Below are 18,521 nucleotides of genomic sequence, written 5' to 3'. Positions count from 1 at the left end.
AAATATTCATATATATTTTTGATTTCTAAAACTGAATGATTATGAAGACTCGAAAACAACTACAATTGCTTTAGTGAGCCCTTTCAGGACACTCTCTGTATTTCGCCATTAATGGGTTTCCCATGACCTTGAGGATTTTTGGGATGTGAGGTAACTGAAGACAATAGCCCCTTAAGAACTAAAATTCTGTCTTCGCGTCTTTTCTGTTTTGACTCTTCACCCATTTGTGCTTTGAGCCGCTTTTCCTCTTGAATTAATGTTATATCAATTAGAATCTACTCTGTAACATTTGAGTTTCTTCTTTTGTTGCCTTTGCTTTCCTGGCTCCTTCTCTATAAGTGTAGAAGGTCTGCTTTTGCTAAGTCTACTAAATCTGGGTTTTTATTATAACAACTACTTTTTTAACTGGGTATTATACTGGGTATTAACTGGGATTTTTTTAACTGGGTATTATAACTACTACTTTTTTTAACGTTTTTTGACTTTTTTTTAAAAAGTATAACTACTACTTTTTTTTTGTCAACCATTGTTTCAGAAACTGCAATTAGGGAAAATGAGTGTTTGTCATCCCAGGTCCTATCTTGAAAAAAATTAGTTCTTTTATTTGCTTCTGAGCCAGTCTGTTTTGTAGCATCTTTAAACTTTTTGTATATGCTTTCTAAAAACCAAGCTTGTGCCCACACCATGTCAGTAGCTGAGTTCTCTTCGTCTGGTAAACAGAATCCTTTCTCCATCAGCTCCTTGGACAGTTCAAAATATATCTTTTTCTTTTTTATCATTCTACTGTCAAGTTTCTTTTTGTATTTTTGTAAATTTCATCCCTTTTTGTTCCAGATTAGATTTGTCTGGAAAGTAGTATCCATATAAGGTGCAATCGACTGAATGCCATTTTGATCTAGTTTTGAGGGTGAATACTGCGAAAATAAATTTTGAAAATTAAATTCTGTCAATCCCAACTGTCTAAAATTGGATCAAGTGACGAGAAAGACTTAAAGAGCGACGTCAACAACTAGAAAGAATATGGTTTTTAAATTAAGTAATAATTTCAATTTAAATAACGATGTAAATTGGTAACGGTGATTAAATTGTAAATTGGATTTCTCGTCAAAATTTATTACTTTGTAAATTATTTTGTCAAAATTTAATTATTTTGTAAAGATGGCCGGCGTGCCTTGTTTGCCTCTCATTACAGGCAATCTAACGGTCTTATGTCAATTTTGAATTCTTGGATAACATGCCTGAGACTCTAGGCAGGCATGCCTTTCCAAAAACTAACAAACAAGTATGTGTCTAATAAGAGAGTTATGCATACTCCCGCCATTTACCCGTGTCCCAGCCATTTAAACATTTGCCTCTCAATTACTTGGACTATCTGTCTTGGCTTTTCTCTGTCTGCAGTTAGCCATGTCTTGATGCAACCTATTTAACCTGCAAAAAGTTCAAAAAATAAGATTTTCATTACTTAATATGGGAATTTGTTTCAGGGTTGTAAGATTTTCGTTAAGTTCCATAGTTTGGAAACAACAAGCTGTCACAAATTCTTTGGCCTTGCTTTACGTTGTTGTGAATCAGGACTCATTTAAATTTGTCTATGTTTTCTTTTAGTTTCTTGATCCCAAAGGATTGAATTTTGACTGAAAGTCAAATATTTTCTAAAATGGTCTATGAAAAGGCAATATAATATTATTATTAGCTCTGCCTAACTTAAGATTTAAGGTCTTCCAGGCCCCCAAACACTCCCTTAAAGTTTAAATTTGAGAGTTATATGCTAGCTGTTAATAAAATATTCCAGATAGTATTAATTCTCATATCCTTGCCAAACAGAGTGTCTTTTGATATACCTCACTTCTTTACAAGAGAAAAAATAGTTGTAAATAAGTTCATTAGATAAATTAATCCAAAAAACAAAAAGATGAGCTACTTCACCTTTTTTCTTTTAAAATCAAACTGTACCTGACTCCAAGGAGGGAGGGGTGCTAGACTGTGATTTAGGCAAGATAATAGTTGATCTATATTCAAATTTCTTTAGAGAAGTAAAACACAACAGCAAGGATTAAGTAGTACTAATTAACTCTCCACTTCCAAAGAACGTTAGAAGTTTGATAGAACTTTATTCTTTCCAAATGTAATCTTTCTTAAATAAAACAGTACCCCATCCCCCCAGTGAGGGTCAAGGCGACATACAAAATGGCAGAAAATCACTATAACAACAAATTTGTTGGTTTATAATATATGGAATTGTCTCTTTAGCCTACCGGTATTAAAGTTTTGATTAAAATTGTGTTGCATGTCGATGAGTGGAAAACGCCTTTTATAGTAAGATTAAATAAAAAAAAACAAGTTTTTTAAACTGAAAGTAAGGAGTGACATTAAAAATTAAAAAGAACAGAAATTATTCCGTATATGAAAAGGGTTGTCCCCTCCTCAACGCCTCGCTCTTTACAATAAAGTTTTTTATTGTTTTAAAAAATAAAATTTTTACACATAGTAAAACTTTAGCGTAAAGAGCGTGGCGTTGAGGAGGGGACAGTACCTTTCATATACGGACTAATTTCTGTTTGTTTGAAGTTTTAATGTCGCTCCTTACTTTCAGTTTAAAAAACTTATTTTTTTTTTATTTAATTTCTGATAATTTTTTAGTTAATGCAGCTTTTATTTTGGCTCACCGTCATTGAATAAGTAAACAAAATTTGCATAAAAAATTTACTTTTCTTTTGCAATATGGCTGTCTCTAAATTTAGTTCTGGCGTAATTTACAAATTGACTTACGTAACGAACTTCTACATTCGTATATTTTTGTTCTGGCAAAAAATACAAAGTTACAGATTTTTGCAGATATGAGCTTGAAACCTATGTAATAGGGTTTTCTGATACGCTGAATCTGACGGTGTGATTTTCATTAAAATTCTTTCACTTGTAGGGAATGTTTACCCCCTCTTTAAAAAATCAGGTAAATTTTCTCAGGCTCGTAGCCTTTGATAAGTAATACTAAACTTAATAAAATTTATATATTTAGAATCAGCTTTATAAGCCCATTCTTTTGATACATTTATTGACATCAAAATTCCGTTTTTAAAAGTTTCTATTACTATTGAGCCGTATCGCTTGTTTTTTTTTTATTACGTATAGGAGGGGGTTCTCCCCTTAGTCAATAACACGCTGTTTACGTTAAAAGTTAAAAAAAATTTTATTCACAAACCCCTGAATCACAAGGGCCGTTTAATGAGACTAGATAGCTCTTTTGAAAGCACTAAAAAAATGTAGCGTAAAGAGCGAGGTATTGACTTGGGGGAGACACCCCTCATATACGTAATAATTTCTTTTCGTTTTAAGTTCTAATGTTGCTTCTTACTTTCAGTTGAAAACACTTGTTTTTTTTTTAATTTAATTTCTGATCGTTTTTTAAATAATGCTTGGAAATCCGGCGCCCCCTTCATAGAAATATCCCTTACCCCAAAGAAACATCCTCCACGGAAAGATTCTCCCGAGTAACCCCCTCCTCTATCCCCCCCCACCAGAAAAAAATCCTTCCTGAAAGTGTCTGTATACTTCTCAATAACCAATACAATATGTAAGCAATGGGCAAAGTTCATAACTTGCAACCCTTCCCCTGGGAGCTTTGGGGGATTAAGTCATCCTAAAGGACATATTTATTAGATTTTCGACTATGCTGAACACATTGGCTATCTCAAAATTTTAATTGGATGACTTTAAGAAAAAATTGAGCGTGGGAGGAGCATTTTGATATTCGTAGTATGTCAGGGCTTAAAGTGGCTCAGTGGAACTGTCATGTATCTTCTAACCACCACGATGTTAATAATTTTCTTGAATTTTTTAAAGGTAATATTGATTTTCTTGGGATTTGTGAATCTTTTTTTTTTACTCAGGAGAATTTTCTCTCGTCACATTTTTTTCCAGGGTATCAAATTGTTGGCAAATTAAGGACAGTAATGAGGGGAGGAGGTTTGGCGTTTCTTGTGAAGTATGGTATTAATTTTACAGTTCTAAAAGGATTTTTGTTACTGGAATGAGGGTAAGCTGGAAATATTATCTATTGAAGCCCAGATTGATAAAAGAAAGATTTTGATATCTTCGGTTTATCGGCCGCCTAGTGCTACTCCAGATGATTTTTTTGGGGATTTTGAGCAGTTTATGACTAATTTGCTTCGAAGAACTCGCGAGTGTGTTTTTATTGGTAGTTTCAACTTCGATCTGCTGAAACTGACCGGCTCTAATTTAGCTTTTTTGAACTTGATGCTTTGTCATGGCTACTACCCAACTATTACTATTCCGACAAGGATTACAGAACATTCGGCAACTTGAATTGCTAATATATTTGTTTCGTCTCACCTTTATTGCGCAATGCCATTCAGACGTGTCAGTTACTCCAGGTTCAGATCATCTCCCATCTACTACTACTACTACTAACAACTCACCGCAGCACCAAGCCGCCTGAGGCCAACACAGCTACGCACGCTCCTCCTCCACCCCAATCTATTCAAAACCTCCCTTTTTACACCCGCCCACGAAGTTCCCATTTCCTTTAAATCTTTCTTTATGACGTCCTCCCACCCCAGACGGGGACGACCTGCTCTCCGTTTAGCCCTAGATGGTTGGCCGAAAAGAACAATCTTCGGCAATCTGTCATCCTTCATCCACACAACGTGCCCTAGCCATCTAAACCTGTCTTTCATTATAGCCCTAGAGAGCGATATTGAACCACATTTTTCGTATAGCCTATTGTTTGAAATACGGTCAGTCAGCCGGGTACCCAGAACAATCCTTAAGCAACTTCTCTGGAAAACATCTAGCAAATCTTCATCCGCTTTTCGGAGCGTCCATGCTTCAGAGCCATATTTGACCACTGTCATCACAGCAGCTTCTAATATTCTAATCTTGGTTTGTAGACTTCTCTTCCTATTCTTCCAGACTTTTTTTAACTGTGAAAAAACACCCTGAGCCTTGGCTATTATAGATTTAACATCTTCACTGCTCCCACCATCTTTAATAATAATACTACCAAGGTAAGTGAAGTTGCCCACCTGATCAATCTTTTCATTACCCAACGTCATCTTTTCAGCTTCACTTATTCCTAGCCATAGTGACATAGTCTTCCTAACATTAATTTTCAAACCAATTCTAGCACCCTGAACTCGCAAAACCTCTAAAACTTCATTCATTTTGCTCACACTTTAATCTAGGATGCTTAAATCATCAGCATAATCTAAGTCCAGGAGACTTTTTCCTCCCCATTTGATTCCGTGGTCTCCCATTGCCTTTCCTGTGCTCCTTAAAACAAAGTCCATCAAAATAATCCATACAAAGGGGGATAGAGCACAACCCTGCTTAACTTCTTATTTAATACAAAACCAGCTGCTAACCACATTTCCTACCTTAACCGCAGCCGTGTTATTCTCGTACATAGCACTAATCACTTTAATGTATTTGTCTGGTATACCATAGAAGGATAAAACCTTTACTAAAGCTCTTCTATCAACAGAATCGAACGCTTGCTCATAATCTATAAAACTGAGGACCAAAGGTTTTTGAAAAATCAGGCACTTCTCAATTATTAGCCTAAGAGTGAAAATTTGGTCGGTACATCCTCTGCCTTTTCTAAAACCGCACTGCTCTTCTCTTAAAACTTTGTCTACGGCATCTCTCAGTCTAAAAAGTATCATACTAATAAGTAATTTACTGCCTACAGAGACCAGACTAATGCCTCGATAATTACCACACTCACTTTTATCACCTTTCTTATAAAGTGGCTTAATTAAGGTTTTCCTAAAATCGTTAGGTACTTTTTCAAAAATTATATTCATAATCATCAGTAACTTATTTCTAACCTCAGAGCCACCATATTTAAGAAACTCATTTACCACCCTATCAGCACCTGGAGCCTTATTATTCTTTAATCCTTTTAGTACTGTTGCTAATTCCTCCTCACAAAACAAATCTTCCTTCACATCCAAGGTATCACAAACTTTTTCATTTTCCCTTATATTTTTTCCTGTAACTCTATCTCGGTTAAGCAAATTTTCAAAATGTTCGGCCCATCTCTCTTTCGTTTTTTCCTTATCACTAATTGCGGCCCCATTCCTATCTTTAAATGGGCCAAGTCCGGATTGACTACTCCCTCTCAATTTGTTAACGTGCCAGTACAATATTTTACTACTATGCCGTCTAGCTGCATCTTCCAATTCCTCGGCAATTTTATCCCTGGCCTCCACTTCACACCTCTTTAGGTCATATTCTAATGCTTTCTCCACTTTCTTTACATTCCTTTTGTTTTCATACGATATATCACCCAGATAAGTCTTGTACAAGTCCTTTTTTCTCTCTATAAAACATAAAGCTTTTTCACTAATATTCCTAGCTGCAGTTCTAGCTTTCTTCCCTAATACACCTTCAGCAACTTCACAGATTGTTTTTCTAAAATTATTCCAACCATCTTCCATATTATCAAATTTTAAACTCTCAAGTTTAGCATTCAACTGTTCCTGGAAAATTTTTCTCAAATCTCATCCTGGAATCTACCAACATCATAACTCCCCGGAATGTAGTTACCCTTCCGGTATTTCAGCTTTAAATTAACCCTTGACACTACTAGATGGTGATCTTTACCTTTAATATCAATAACGGCACTCCTATATACCCTAGTATCTTGTATTGATCCAGCCAGTCTTCGGTTTACTATAACATAATCAGTAAGGTTTGCTGTCTTACCATCACATAAATACCATGTTAACCTATGAGCCATTTTATGACCAAACACCGTATTGGTTATAAGTAGATTGTTATACTTCTACGAAATTGCAAAAGTTTGTGTCCATTACTGTTTTCTTTTCCTACACCAAATTTACCAAGGCTAGGATACTATCTGTCCCTTTTTCTACCAACCTGGGTTTTAAAATCTCCCAGTAAGAACATCATATTTCTACCTGGGACCCTGTCTATTTGCTCCTATAACTGTAAGTAAAATTCATCTGAGTCACTAGTATCTCCGTCAGTCGGTTCTACAAGGGCGTATACTACTATAACTGATACCCTGAACTTTCTAGTCATAAAATGAGCATTCAGTCTTCTATTATTAATACCTTCCTAGCTAGCCTAAACAAGACTCAGCAGCTTCCTTATTCATCATGAGACACGGTTCTCACCCCAGAGGTCACCCTCCGAAGAGATGGAAAGAAAACTTCTCACCCTACAACCTGCCACAACTCTGCCGCCTGGCCGACAACAGAAGCAACTACAGGGGGCATATCAATGAACTGGTTAAAGAAGAGGCCCCAAAACGACCTTCAAGGACGGATGGGACATAAGTCAAGTAAGTCAAGCTGCTACTGCTACTAAGTCATTACAGCTTCAAGCCGCCTGATTCTAACAGAGCTGCGCACGGTCCTCCTCCGTCCTAATCTATTCAAAACTTTCCTCTCTACACCCTCCTAAGAAGTACTAATTTTTTAAAATCCTTTCTTACGACTTCTTCCCAATACATTCGAGAAGCTGCTTTTCGTCTGTTCCTAGATGAATGGCCGAAAGGAGCGATCTTTGGCAATATGTCATCAATCATCCACAAAACGTGTCCTAGACCGCCATGCAAAAAGTGCTATATGGCAGTTTTTTATGGCTTAGTGAAATTTGTTGGCAGATTTCGTCTGAAAATACCATTTTTACATATAAAAACACTTTTTACTCAAAGAAAAGCTGTCAAAACACAAGTTGAGCGGCTAAAGTGTCGGCAGCTTTTGGAATTCAGCTACTGGCAGCTTTGGAACTTTTTCCATACCTGGTCCTAGCCATCTCAATCTTTCTGTCATTATAGCCCAAGAAAGTGGAATAGAACCACATTTTCCGTATAGCTTACTGTTGGAAATATGGTAAGTCAAACAGGTACCCAAGACGATTCGTTGGTAATTCCTCTGAAAAATATCTAACAAATCCTCCTCCATCTTCCAAAGCGACCGTGTTCCAGAATTATACTTTACCATTGTAGCTTCCAATATTCTAACGTTCGTTCGCAGACTTACCTTCTTATTCTTCAAAACCTTTTCAAACTGTGAAAAAACACCCTGGGTCTTGGCTATTCAACTTTTAACATCTTCACTGCATTGACCATCTTAACTAATATTACTACCTAAGTAATTGAAAATATCCATTTGATCGATCTTTTTGTTACCCAACATCACCTCTTCACCTTCACTTATTCCTAGTCTAAGTTACTTAGGCTTCTTAACATTAATTTTCAAACATATTCTTGCACCCTGAACTCATAAAACTTCAAAAAAAATCATTCATTTTGTCAACATTTTCCTATAGGATACTCAAATCATAAGCATAATCTAAGTCTAGGAGAGTTTTACCTTCCCATTTGATTTCATGCTTTCCCATAGCCTTTGCTATGTTCTTAGGACAAAATTCCATCAGATGGTCCATATAAATGGGGAAAGAGAGCAACTCTGCCTAACTCCTTATTCAATATAAACCAGCAACTACCCTCATTTCCTAACTTAGCTCCAGCAATGTTGCTGTCGTATATATCGCTAATCACTTTAATGTATGTGTCCGGTATACAATACAAGGATAGGTAGAACCTTCACTACAGCTCTTCTGTCGAATGAATTAAACACTTGTTCAAAATGTATACTACTGAGGACTAAAGGGGTCTGGTGGCTCAGGCACTTCTCAGTTATTAATCTAAGAGTAAAAATTTGGTCGACGCATCCTCCCGCCTTCCCCAAAACACACGGTTTTTCTCTTAAAATTCTATCTATAGCATCCCTAAGTCTTAAAAGCATCATCATACAAAGTAATTTGCTTCCAACAGAAACCAAGATAATGCCTCTATAATTACCACACTCATTTTTACCCTTTTTTTAGATAAAGGGAGTTTAATTAAAGTTGCCTTGAAATCTCTAGGTACTTCTCCATTATCAAAAATCATGATAATAATCTTCAGTAATTTACGTCTAACTTCATAGCCACCTTATTTCAAAAATTCATTTATCGACCTATAAAAGACTGAAACCTTATTATTTTTTTTATCCTTTTGATACTGTTGGTACTGTAACCTTTTACTGTAGCCTTGTGACAGTACATTTTGGTACTGTCACAAAAAAATCTGTCTTCACTCAAGAACTGTCATAAACGTTTTATTTCTTTTCTATATCATTTCTTGTAGCTTTATCACTGTCTAATACATTCTCATAATGTTCTATTCATCTCTATTACACATTTCTTATCACCAATTAAGACCCCGTTCCTATATTTAACAGGGACAAACCCAGATTGACTACTCAATTCCTCCTTTCGAATCTGCAATTAAATCTTGAGGAAAAGGAGAAGCCCTATTTTCCGTTGTACAGGCATGATTTTCCTTAATCTTATAGAGAGAATGATTCCTATTATAAGTATTTAAGAGCCTCCCTTGAGGCTTCTAAAAACTGTTTTCTGGAGGAGGGGAGATCTTAAGCTTAATCTCTGGCGGGAAGGATCGTCAAATCCATCCCCGAAGGAATGTGACTAAAGGTATTTCTTGTTTTCATTTATTTGAAACCATGGTATTTCACATGTTATTCCTGAAAAAAAATGGGAAAATTAAATTCATTTAAAAATAAAAGGAAAAAAGAGCCTACCACCATAGCTTGAGATAGCTGAAGTCTAAAATACGCTCCAATAATGGAGCCAAAGTCCTCAAATGCAACATAGGCATAGCCCTTATGAATAAATGCTTTCCTAGTTCGAACCAAGTCTAATGCTTCCGTAAAAGGGACTTTGAAGTACTCTATTGATTGGACTTTTACAGCTGACAAGTTATAGCCACAAGAAGAAAGTTCGGTTGACAGAGACATCTTTTCTTCTTCAGATACCTAAAATGAGACCAATGATTTCAAGAGATATAAAGTTGTTTAGAGATTGGGTGTTTTACAAGAACCAATTTTCCCTATCCAGCAGCACCGCTTGTCGAACGACAAAAAATCGTAAAGTATACTCCTTAGTGAGGAATGTAAAAAAAATCTATCCCCCCCCACCAAAAAAACAGAAGTCTAAAAATGTCACCAAAATCCCCCCCCCCCCGCCGAGGAAAAAAACAGGGTATACTGTTAAACCCTGTGTGAATTCGTCATCTTTTCATGAAACCTAACTGACTGTACACAATTTGGATATTAAGAAATACTCGGCTGCTTTAAGGCTTCAAGCATACTAGAAAAAACGTAAACTCTCACGTGTGGTTTGGAAACCACCTGGCTCTCATTGCAAAGGTGCTTCGGAGACAGACACCTCATGTGCACGTCGTATAACATCAAGAGATGATTTTCAGATTGGCAATTGGCTAAGGGTTACGGGCACTTAGAAATTGTAAAAAGAATGATTATTTCTTTTCCATAACTATTAGGTTGATTAATATTATTATGAGTAGAGAGGAGACAGAATTTAACCCTATTTTTATTCTGAATACACAATAGACTGAGTGTATTGTCATGTACTGTTTTAGAATGATGGCAATAGCAACTTACTAATCACTATTATTCAAAATTAATTTAAAACACTTTTTCCCCAAAACAAGTTTTTCAAAGAAAAGTAAAGAGCTCCATTAAGCCAGGGATGTGCGGAAATAAATTCAAATAATCTCCCAAGGGTAAAACTACTACAAATCACTATCAATAAATAAATGAGACTCAAAACGAACAGAAATTACAATAAATAGCCGAATCCAACTCGAAACGAACAAAATTAACATGAGTAGGGCTGACAACCCCCATGCCTTCTTAAGACCAGAATATAATTTGCGCATTACTGAAAAAAAAAAAAAAAAAAAAAAAAAAAAAAAAGACCGTGGATTTTAAGTTTAATTGACATATAATGGTATTTATTCCTCAAAGTTTTGATAATTTTTTATTTATGAAAGTAAGAGAAGTGAAAATATTTAAAACGTATTTTGTTTTCAGTAAAGTACAAATTATGTTATGGGGGTTATCAGCCCTACTCATGTTAATTTTTGCTCGTTTTGAGTTTGACTCGGCTGTTTATTGTAATTTCTGTTCGTTTTGAGTTTGACTCGGCTGTTTATTGTAATTTCTGTTCGTTTTGAATTTCATTTATTTATAGATGGTGAATTGTAGCAGTTTTACCCTTGGAAGTTGATTTGACTTTATTTCTACACATTCTTGGCTTAATGGAGCTCTTTACTTTTCTTTGAAAAACTTGTTTTGTGAAAGCAGTTTTTTAAATTATTTCTGTTCGTTTTTATTGACATTTTATTGACGTTTTTTATTCATGGGAAAAATAATTTTTTACATCTTTTCAGTTTTTTTCTATAAGAATCAATAGTATGGGTTGCGATCTGTATGTTGGAGAAACTTTTTTAACAATCTTTAATCCTGACACAAATAGTATTTTCTAATTTAATTTTATAGCTTCTGAAGCTGACCTGAAAAACCAAACTTAATATCATTCCCAAAAGATTCTACCTATGCTCTTTGATAGCCTGGATACACTTACACTCTTCTTATTTAAAATTGTAAGAGCAGAAGTAATAATAGTAGTATTCCCAAAAGTTTAAACTGAATACCCCCAGTCGTTCTATGCTGAGCAAAATGGCGGTCTCAAAATTTTTACTGGATGCATTTGGAAAATGAATGGGTTTGAGAGAAGGGCTGCTACCCCTTCGGTCTCTTTTTACTCTTAAAAAAGGCACCGGAACTTTTAATTTTGAATCAAATTAGCTCCTTTAAAAGTTTCAATGATATTTCTAGCTATTACAGAGTGGTGTTGCCTCTGATATTGCTTTTATGCTCCTTTGAAAACCTGCATGCATACAGTTTTTTCGCTTAATTGAAACTCCTAAACGTTCCCTATAAGTTTCATCTTACTACCCTTAGCGTCAATAATTACAGTAATTGTAGTGGTAGGATTAAAAGTATACATATAGTGCCTTATGGCTAGTTCAAAGTCCCCCACAACTTACCCTTAAAGGTCTAAATTAATAATACAAGTTACTCTTCAGATATTTCTTTGCTACCTTATTGAAAGTCCACATGCTCATGTACTACTAGCAGCAGTAGTATTAACCTATTGCCTTTTGGTCAGTAGAACACCCCTCTTATCAAGTCCTGGAAATTTCAAATACAATCAGCCATTGCTAGGACACTGCTGATGTGGCCTTTTGATAACTTGTATGTTCGTATACTTCTTGAAATTTTCATCTCAATGCTCTTAGACCTACAAGTAGTTGCAATAGAAGTACTAGTAGCAATAGTAAATGTAGCAATAGCAGTAGTGTGCACATATTGGCTTTTGGTGAGATGATCTTTGCCTTTACGTATTCTCTGACAGTTCCAACTTAATACCCAAATCAATTCTTGAGATACACTATTTTGACAATGTGCATACACATAGCATCTTTTGATTTAGTTCGAATTTCCCCTTAATACTGTAAATGAAGTAGTGTGGTAGCACTAGTGGTGTTTGTTTTAGTAGTATTGGTAGCATGCAAGTATTACCTTTTTGATCATATCCCTTATTATTTCCTGAATTTTCCAAATTAATATACTCAATTATTCCTGTGTTGTGCCGTTTTGACAATCCGTATACACATAACGTGTTTGGATTTAGTTCAACACTCCCCTCAACATTCTCTGAAAGTCTCACCTGAATACCCTTCGTCTTCTTGGAAAGTAAAACATATACTAGGTGTAAACAATGAACGAATTGCTTAACATACAGCCCTTATCCTGAGGATTGTGGGGAGGTTGACATCCCCAAAGAGATAATTACTGGACCTTTCAATAAGGCTGATAGCTCTCTTAAAACTTCGAACGGATATATTTTGCGGAATGATAGGCTGGGGGAGGGGGTAATTGCCCTCCATCACTTTTGACTCTTAAAAAGGGTACTAAAATTTCTAATTTAAGATCAAATGAGCTCCATCCGATCCAAAGTTTAAACGACTACCCGTTCCATAAAAATCTTATATGCCCCGAGCATATCTTATAATCCTTGCAAATGGGCTCTCGGGGATTGTGTCCACCCTAAAAAAATTGTTATATGTTGTTTGGACTATTGGTAACAAAATGGCTATCTCACAATTTCAGTTGAATACATTTCGGGAAACGAGGATGTCAGGGAGGGGGGGGGGCTAATTACTCTTCATCATGTTTGACTCTTAAAAAGGAACAATACATTAAAATCAAATGAGCCTCTTCTAAAGTTCACACGACCACCCCTTCCATAAAAACCTTATATACCCCTGAGATATAACTTACAACCCTTACCCCCAGACTCTGGTGAATTCTGTCCACTTCAAAGGCCTTATTATATGATCTTTGACTATTTTTGAATGACTGGCTATCTCAAAATTTGTATCGGATACACTTGTGGAAAAAACAACGTGGGGGGGGGCGAGCGAGTGTCGCCCATCACTTTGACTCTTAAAAAGGGAACAAGAACATCTGATTTCCAATCTAATGAGCCCCCTCCGGAGGTTATACGACCACCCTTTCCATAAAAACTGTATAGGCCCCCGGGCCATAACTTACAACCCTTGCGCGGAGGGTTGTAAGAGGGGGGGGGGGGAGTTCATTCTCAAACATATAAATTCCAGACCTTTCAATTACGTTGAACAAAATGCTATCTCAAAATTTTGATAGGATGTGTTTGAAGAAATGGTGGGCGTGGTAGGGGGGTTAGTTGCCCTCTAGTCACTTTCGACTATTACAAGTGGCACCAGTCCCTTCAATTTTCAATCGAATGAGCCTTTAAGCATCTACGACAACAGATGGCCATCTTAAAATTTATATCAGATGTATTTCGGGAAAAAATAAGGCGTGTGCGTGTGTTTGGGGGTGGGGGGGTATCCACCCTCCAATGACTCTGAATCTTAAAGAGGGCATTAGAAATACTGATTACCAATCCAATGAGCCCCCTCAGAAGTGTATACGATCACCCTTTTATATAAGGCTTAAATGCCCCCAGGGCATAACTTACATCCTCAAATACGTAATTTCCGGACCTTTCAACTACGTTAAACAAAATGGTTATCTTAAAATCTTGACTGGATGTGTTTGGGGAAATGGTGGGCATGGGAGGGGGTTAGTTGCTCTCCAATTACTTTCGACTATTAAAAAGGGCACTAGCCCTTTCAATTTCCAATCGAATGAGCCCTTTTTGATGTTTCTACGAAAACTTCTTCAATACGAAGTGCCCTGGTGTAAAACCAAAAAATAAATAAATAAATAAACAACATATTGTACCCACATCGCTCTTTACTTAGGAAGTGCTTTTGCGCTGCCTATGATTAGTTTAAAAACACGCGTCTATCATAAGAGCCAGAAGGTGTGGCATAAGAAATGAATCTTGAAGATAAAAATTAAATAGAAAAAAAAACAAGTTTTTTTTAACTGAAAATAAGGAGCAACATTAAAATTTAAAACGAACAGAAATTATTCCGTATATGGAAGGGACTGTCCCCTCCTCAACGCCTCGCTCTTTACGCTAAAGTTTTTTATTGGTTTAAAAAATAAAGTTGTGAGACAGAGTCAAACTTTAGCGTAAAGAGCGATGCGTTGAGGAGGGAACAGCCCCTTCCATATACAGAATAATTTCTGTTCATTTTTAAGTTTTAATGTCGTTCCTTACTTTCAGTTAAAAAAACTTGTTTTTTTTTTAATTTGTGAACGTTTTTGAATTAATGCAGCTTTGATTTTGGCTCACCGTACATGAATAAATAAAAAGAAATTTGCATATTAATTTTACTTTTTTTTGGTTAAATGGCTTTCTCGAAATTTTGTTCTGGCGTAACTTACGAATTAAATTACGTAACGAACTTCTATATTTGTATGTGTTTATTACGTATATAAGGGAGTTCGCCCCCTAGTCAATTCCTCGCCCTTTACGCTAAAGTTCGAATTTTGTTCGTATCACAAACCCCTGAATCAAAAAGGCCGGTTATTTAGAATAGATAGCTCTTTTGAAAGTACTAAAAATAAAACTTCAGCGTAAACAGCGAGGTATTGACTTGGGGGGCAAACCCCCTCATATATGTAAAAATTTCTGTTCGTTTTGAAGTTTTAATGTTGCTCCTTACTTTCAGCTGAAAAAAACTTGTTTTTTTATTTAATTTCTGATCGTTTTTTAAATAATGCTGGGAAATCCGGTGCCCTCTTCATAGAAATGTCCCTTCCCCCAAGGAAACATCCTCCATGAAAAAGTCCTCCCCCGTATACCCCTCCCCCCCCCCCCATCGGAAAAAAAAATCCTTCCTGAAAACTTCTGTATACTTCCCATTAACCAATGCTATATGTAGGCCTAAACAACGGGCAAAGTTCATAAGTTGCAGCCCTTCCCCCGGGAACTGTGGGGGATTAAGTCATCCTCAAAGACATATTTATTAGATTTTCGATTATGCTGAACAAAATGGCTATCTCAAAATTTTGATTGTGTGACTTCAGGAAAAAAAATGAGCGTGGGAGGGGTCAAGTTGCCCTCCAATTGTTTTGGTCACCTAAAAAGGGCACTATAACTTTTAATTTCCGTTTGCCCTCTCACGATATTCTAGGACTACTGGATCGATATGATCATCCCTGGGGAAAACAAATTTTCTCAGGCGCTTAACTTTTGATGGGTAACACTAAGACTGATGAAACTTATATATTTGAAATCAGCATTAAAATCTGATTCCTTTGATGTATCTATTGGTATCAAAATTTCGTTTTTTAGAGTTTTGGGTACTATTGAGCCGGGTCGCTCCTTACTTACAGTTCGTTGACACGAACTGTTTGATAATTAGCGGGGATGATAAATATAACTATTTTCTATGATGTGTTTGCCGTTTTGACAAACATAATCTTAATTACGAGTATATAAAGTTATCGCTAAACATTTAATATTTAATAAAACGCGTTAATGGATAATTTTTGTCTATATATTATACTTATTTATTTATATATAATTTACACACTAACTTTTCACCAACAAAATCTATACCTAAAGGTCAAAAGATTCTTTTGATTATTAAGTGGGGGTTTCAGCAAAACTGTTTATTATCTTTCTTTATGCAATTGGAGAAAACTTGACTGAACATATCAGCATGGTCAACTAGTTTTGGTTCACATTAGGAGACATGGTTTGTCCCACCTTCAATAGGTCAAAAAACCTTTGTTTCAAATAGTAAAGTTTCCAAAATAGCCAAATTTTAATAAGACACTGTTAAAGTAACAAAACAACGCCTTTTCACAAATTAGGCAAGATTTATGTAGCAAACAAGCAAAAGGTACAAATGTTTACATAAAAGGATTATTAACAAACCTGTTGGAACTTCATGTTTTGTTCAGTCAAAAATTGTTTCAAATTCGATGGAGATTCTTCGAGTAATCTGAATCGGAAGAGGTCAGTTTCGTGTTGGACAAACCATCTTCGATTTTCCTCTGTTGATGAATAACCTAATCGTAGAGCAAAATGGGACAGTTGGTCACGCTCACGAGCATTCTGAACTTCTTCGTCATTGATCCCACTCATCTAAAAGAACAAAATATTTCATATGAAGAGTTTAAAAGATTAAAAGAGATTAAAAATAGACAGAGATTAAAAATCAGTCCATGTTTCCTGCAAGTTTATTTAAAACCATAGGTTATTCCGTCTTTATGTGTCTGCCTTATCTTTAGGATTAGAAATCGTTCTTACCATATTTTCAGAACGATCATTGTATATTAACAAAGCTAGAGGAACTATCAAAATACTACTGACATAATATTTAAAACATAAAATAACTTCCAAATATAAACAAACTGAGTCATTTTTCAAATATAAAGTAGAAATCAACGAAAAACAAACTCTTTCAATATTTAGGAAGGCAAGTGGGGTCGAACTACCAAATAGGCTAGTATAGCTTGCAGTCTCTTAGATTTAGAGGGGACTATTTCTTAGAAACAAAGAAACTCTTAAAATAGTAAGCCACTGAATAGCTCATTTACCTTAAAAAATACTCTCCTAAAAGTATAGAAGTATACTATCTGAAAATAGAATAGCAAAAGTCGTTCCAATCTTAGCCCATTATGTGACCCATTGTAATAGACAATGGTCTCATAGTATCTGAATCTCGTCTTATAGTTAAGATGAATGGCGACATTTTGAGGGACACTTCTACGGCTTTTGAGGACTTTTGAGGGATTTTAGCCCATTATGTGACACATTGTAAAGACAATGGTCTTATAGTATCTTAATCTCGTCTTATAGTTAAGATGAATGGCGACATTTTGAGGGACACTTCTACGGCTACAGTACTTCAATAGTTTGATAAATGGATCTGTGCTTAAAAGGATCCCTAAATTGCTTTAACCTAGAGGTCTAGCGAGGTCTTAAGCCGGTGCTGATGATAAGAAGTGAGTGAGAAAAGGAGGATAGTATTTGAATGTTTTCACAATAGTGAAAAGAGTGGTGCAAAAAAGTGTAAAACATGACATCTAAATTACTTACTTACTTGTACTTGTTGCGGGACCAGACGCGGACGCCTCATCCGGCATCTAGATGACTACGTATGATTGATCCCCATTTGTCGCGATCTTGTGCCAGCTCTTCAGCAAACCGGAGCCAGCAGTTCTCCCACTTTGTGCCAAATTTTCGAAATCTGCCAATGGGGTAGGGGTCGTGTTTTGGCGCTGTCCGTCCAATAGTAAATTTACCACCAGATCGCCAGCCCCAATCAGGCAAAGGGACAGCTAGAAGAACTTGCTTTATGATGTGGTCATTGGGTCTTCTAAGGACATGACCAAGCCAACGCATTCTTCTCTCTTTGACCATTATTGTGGCGAGTTTGGTTTTACAGCACCATTGCTAAGCATCAACATTTGAGTTTTTGTTACAATATCAAATCCTCAATATTTTTCGTAGACTGCAGTAGTCAAAAACTTCTAAACCATGGAGATGAACCGTCTTCAGTGGCCAAGTTTCGACTGCATAGAAGAGAACAGATCTACCAGCCGCTTTATAGACAGCAATTTTTGTCTTCATACTGATCTCCCGCTGGATCCACAATTGGCGGTGTAGTTGTGAGAAGATGACTTGGGCTTTATTGATTCTGTTCTGTATGTCAAGGTCACAGCCTCCACGAGAGTCTATTATTGAGCCAAGATAGGTGAAGCTGTCGACGTTTTCCAATTCTTGTCCGTAAAGTACAAGTTAATAATCCGACTGTATGTTTAGGTCCATGACTTTAATTTTGGTCGTGTTGATTTTCATACCCAGTAGCTGAGAGAAATGTGCTATTTCATCTTCTCCAGGAGACTTATTGTTTTTTCGCCGTTTGATCGCGTTTAGTATCTCTGAAGCTGAAGGTAAGATAAGATTTATTGCTGAAAAATGGCTATCACAAGCCCAAAAGGGCCGAATTTGCACTTTAGCGTAAAATACAGCGAAAAAAGAACAACAAAAACAAACAATCAAAAAACAACAGCAAATTATAAGAGGGTCAATGTCAAATACGTAAAAAACGTTAAAAACAAAGTACAAAGTAAACTCATAAAATT

The 18,521-nt window shown here is 36.1% G+C and overlaps 1 protein-coding gene across 1 annotated transcript; it reads right to left on the bottom strand.

The window, feature by feature from the left end:
- Positions 1–1,419: 1,419 nt before the first annotated feature.
- On the bottom strand, positions 1,420–17,512 carry LOC148954730 (DNA primase large subunit-like). The gene is made up of 4 exons (XM_089086479.1): positions 17,477–17,512; positions 16,306–16,515; positions 9,636–9,869; positions 1,420–1,428 (listed from the first exon to the last, which is right to left on the bottom strand). The coding sequence occupies exons 1-4, from the start codon at positions 17,510–17,512 to the stop codon at positions 1,420–1,422; spliced, it is 489 nt and encodes a 162-aa protein (XP_088942605.1).
- Between the last annotated feature and the right edge of the window lie 1,009 nt (positions 17,513–18,521).

The sequence above is a fragment of the Artemia sp. Qi Xiang Cuo genome, chromosome 3 (assembly GCF_049724085.1).
Source record: "Artemia sp. Qi Xiang Cuo chromosome 3, ASM4972408v1, whole genome shotgun sequence".
In the NCBI taxonomy this organism is placed as follows: domain Eukaryota; kingdom Metazoa; phylum Arthropoda; class Branchiopoda; order Anostraca; family Artemiidae; genus Artemia; species Artemia sp. Qi Xiang Cuo.
The sequence above is the reverse complement of the archived record's forward strand: the minus strand, read 5'-3'. Positions and strand labels throughout refer to the sequence as shown.

Coding starts and splice junctions, on each gene's coding strand:
- LOC148954730 (XM_089086479.1), bottom strand. CDS start 17,512: ATGAGGCGTCCGCGTCTGGTCCCGCAACAAGTACAA. Junction 16,516..17,476: donor TGGTCCCGCAACAAGTACAA/GTAAGTAAGTAA, acceptor TTGTTCTTTTAG/ATGAGTGGGATCAATGACGA. Junction 9,870..16,305: donor AAAACATGAAGTTCCAACAG/GTTTGTTAATAA, acceptor GTCTCATTTTAG/GTATCTGAAGAAGAAAAGAT.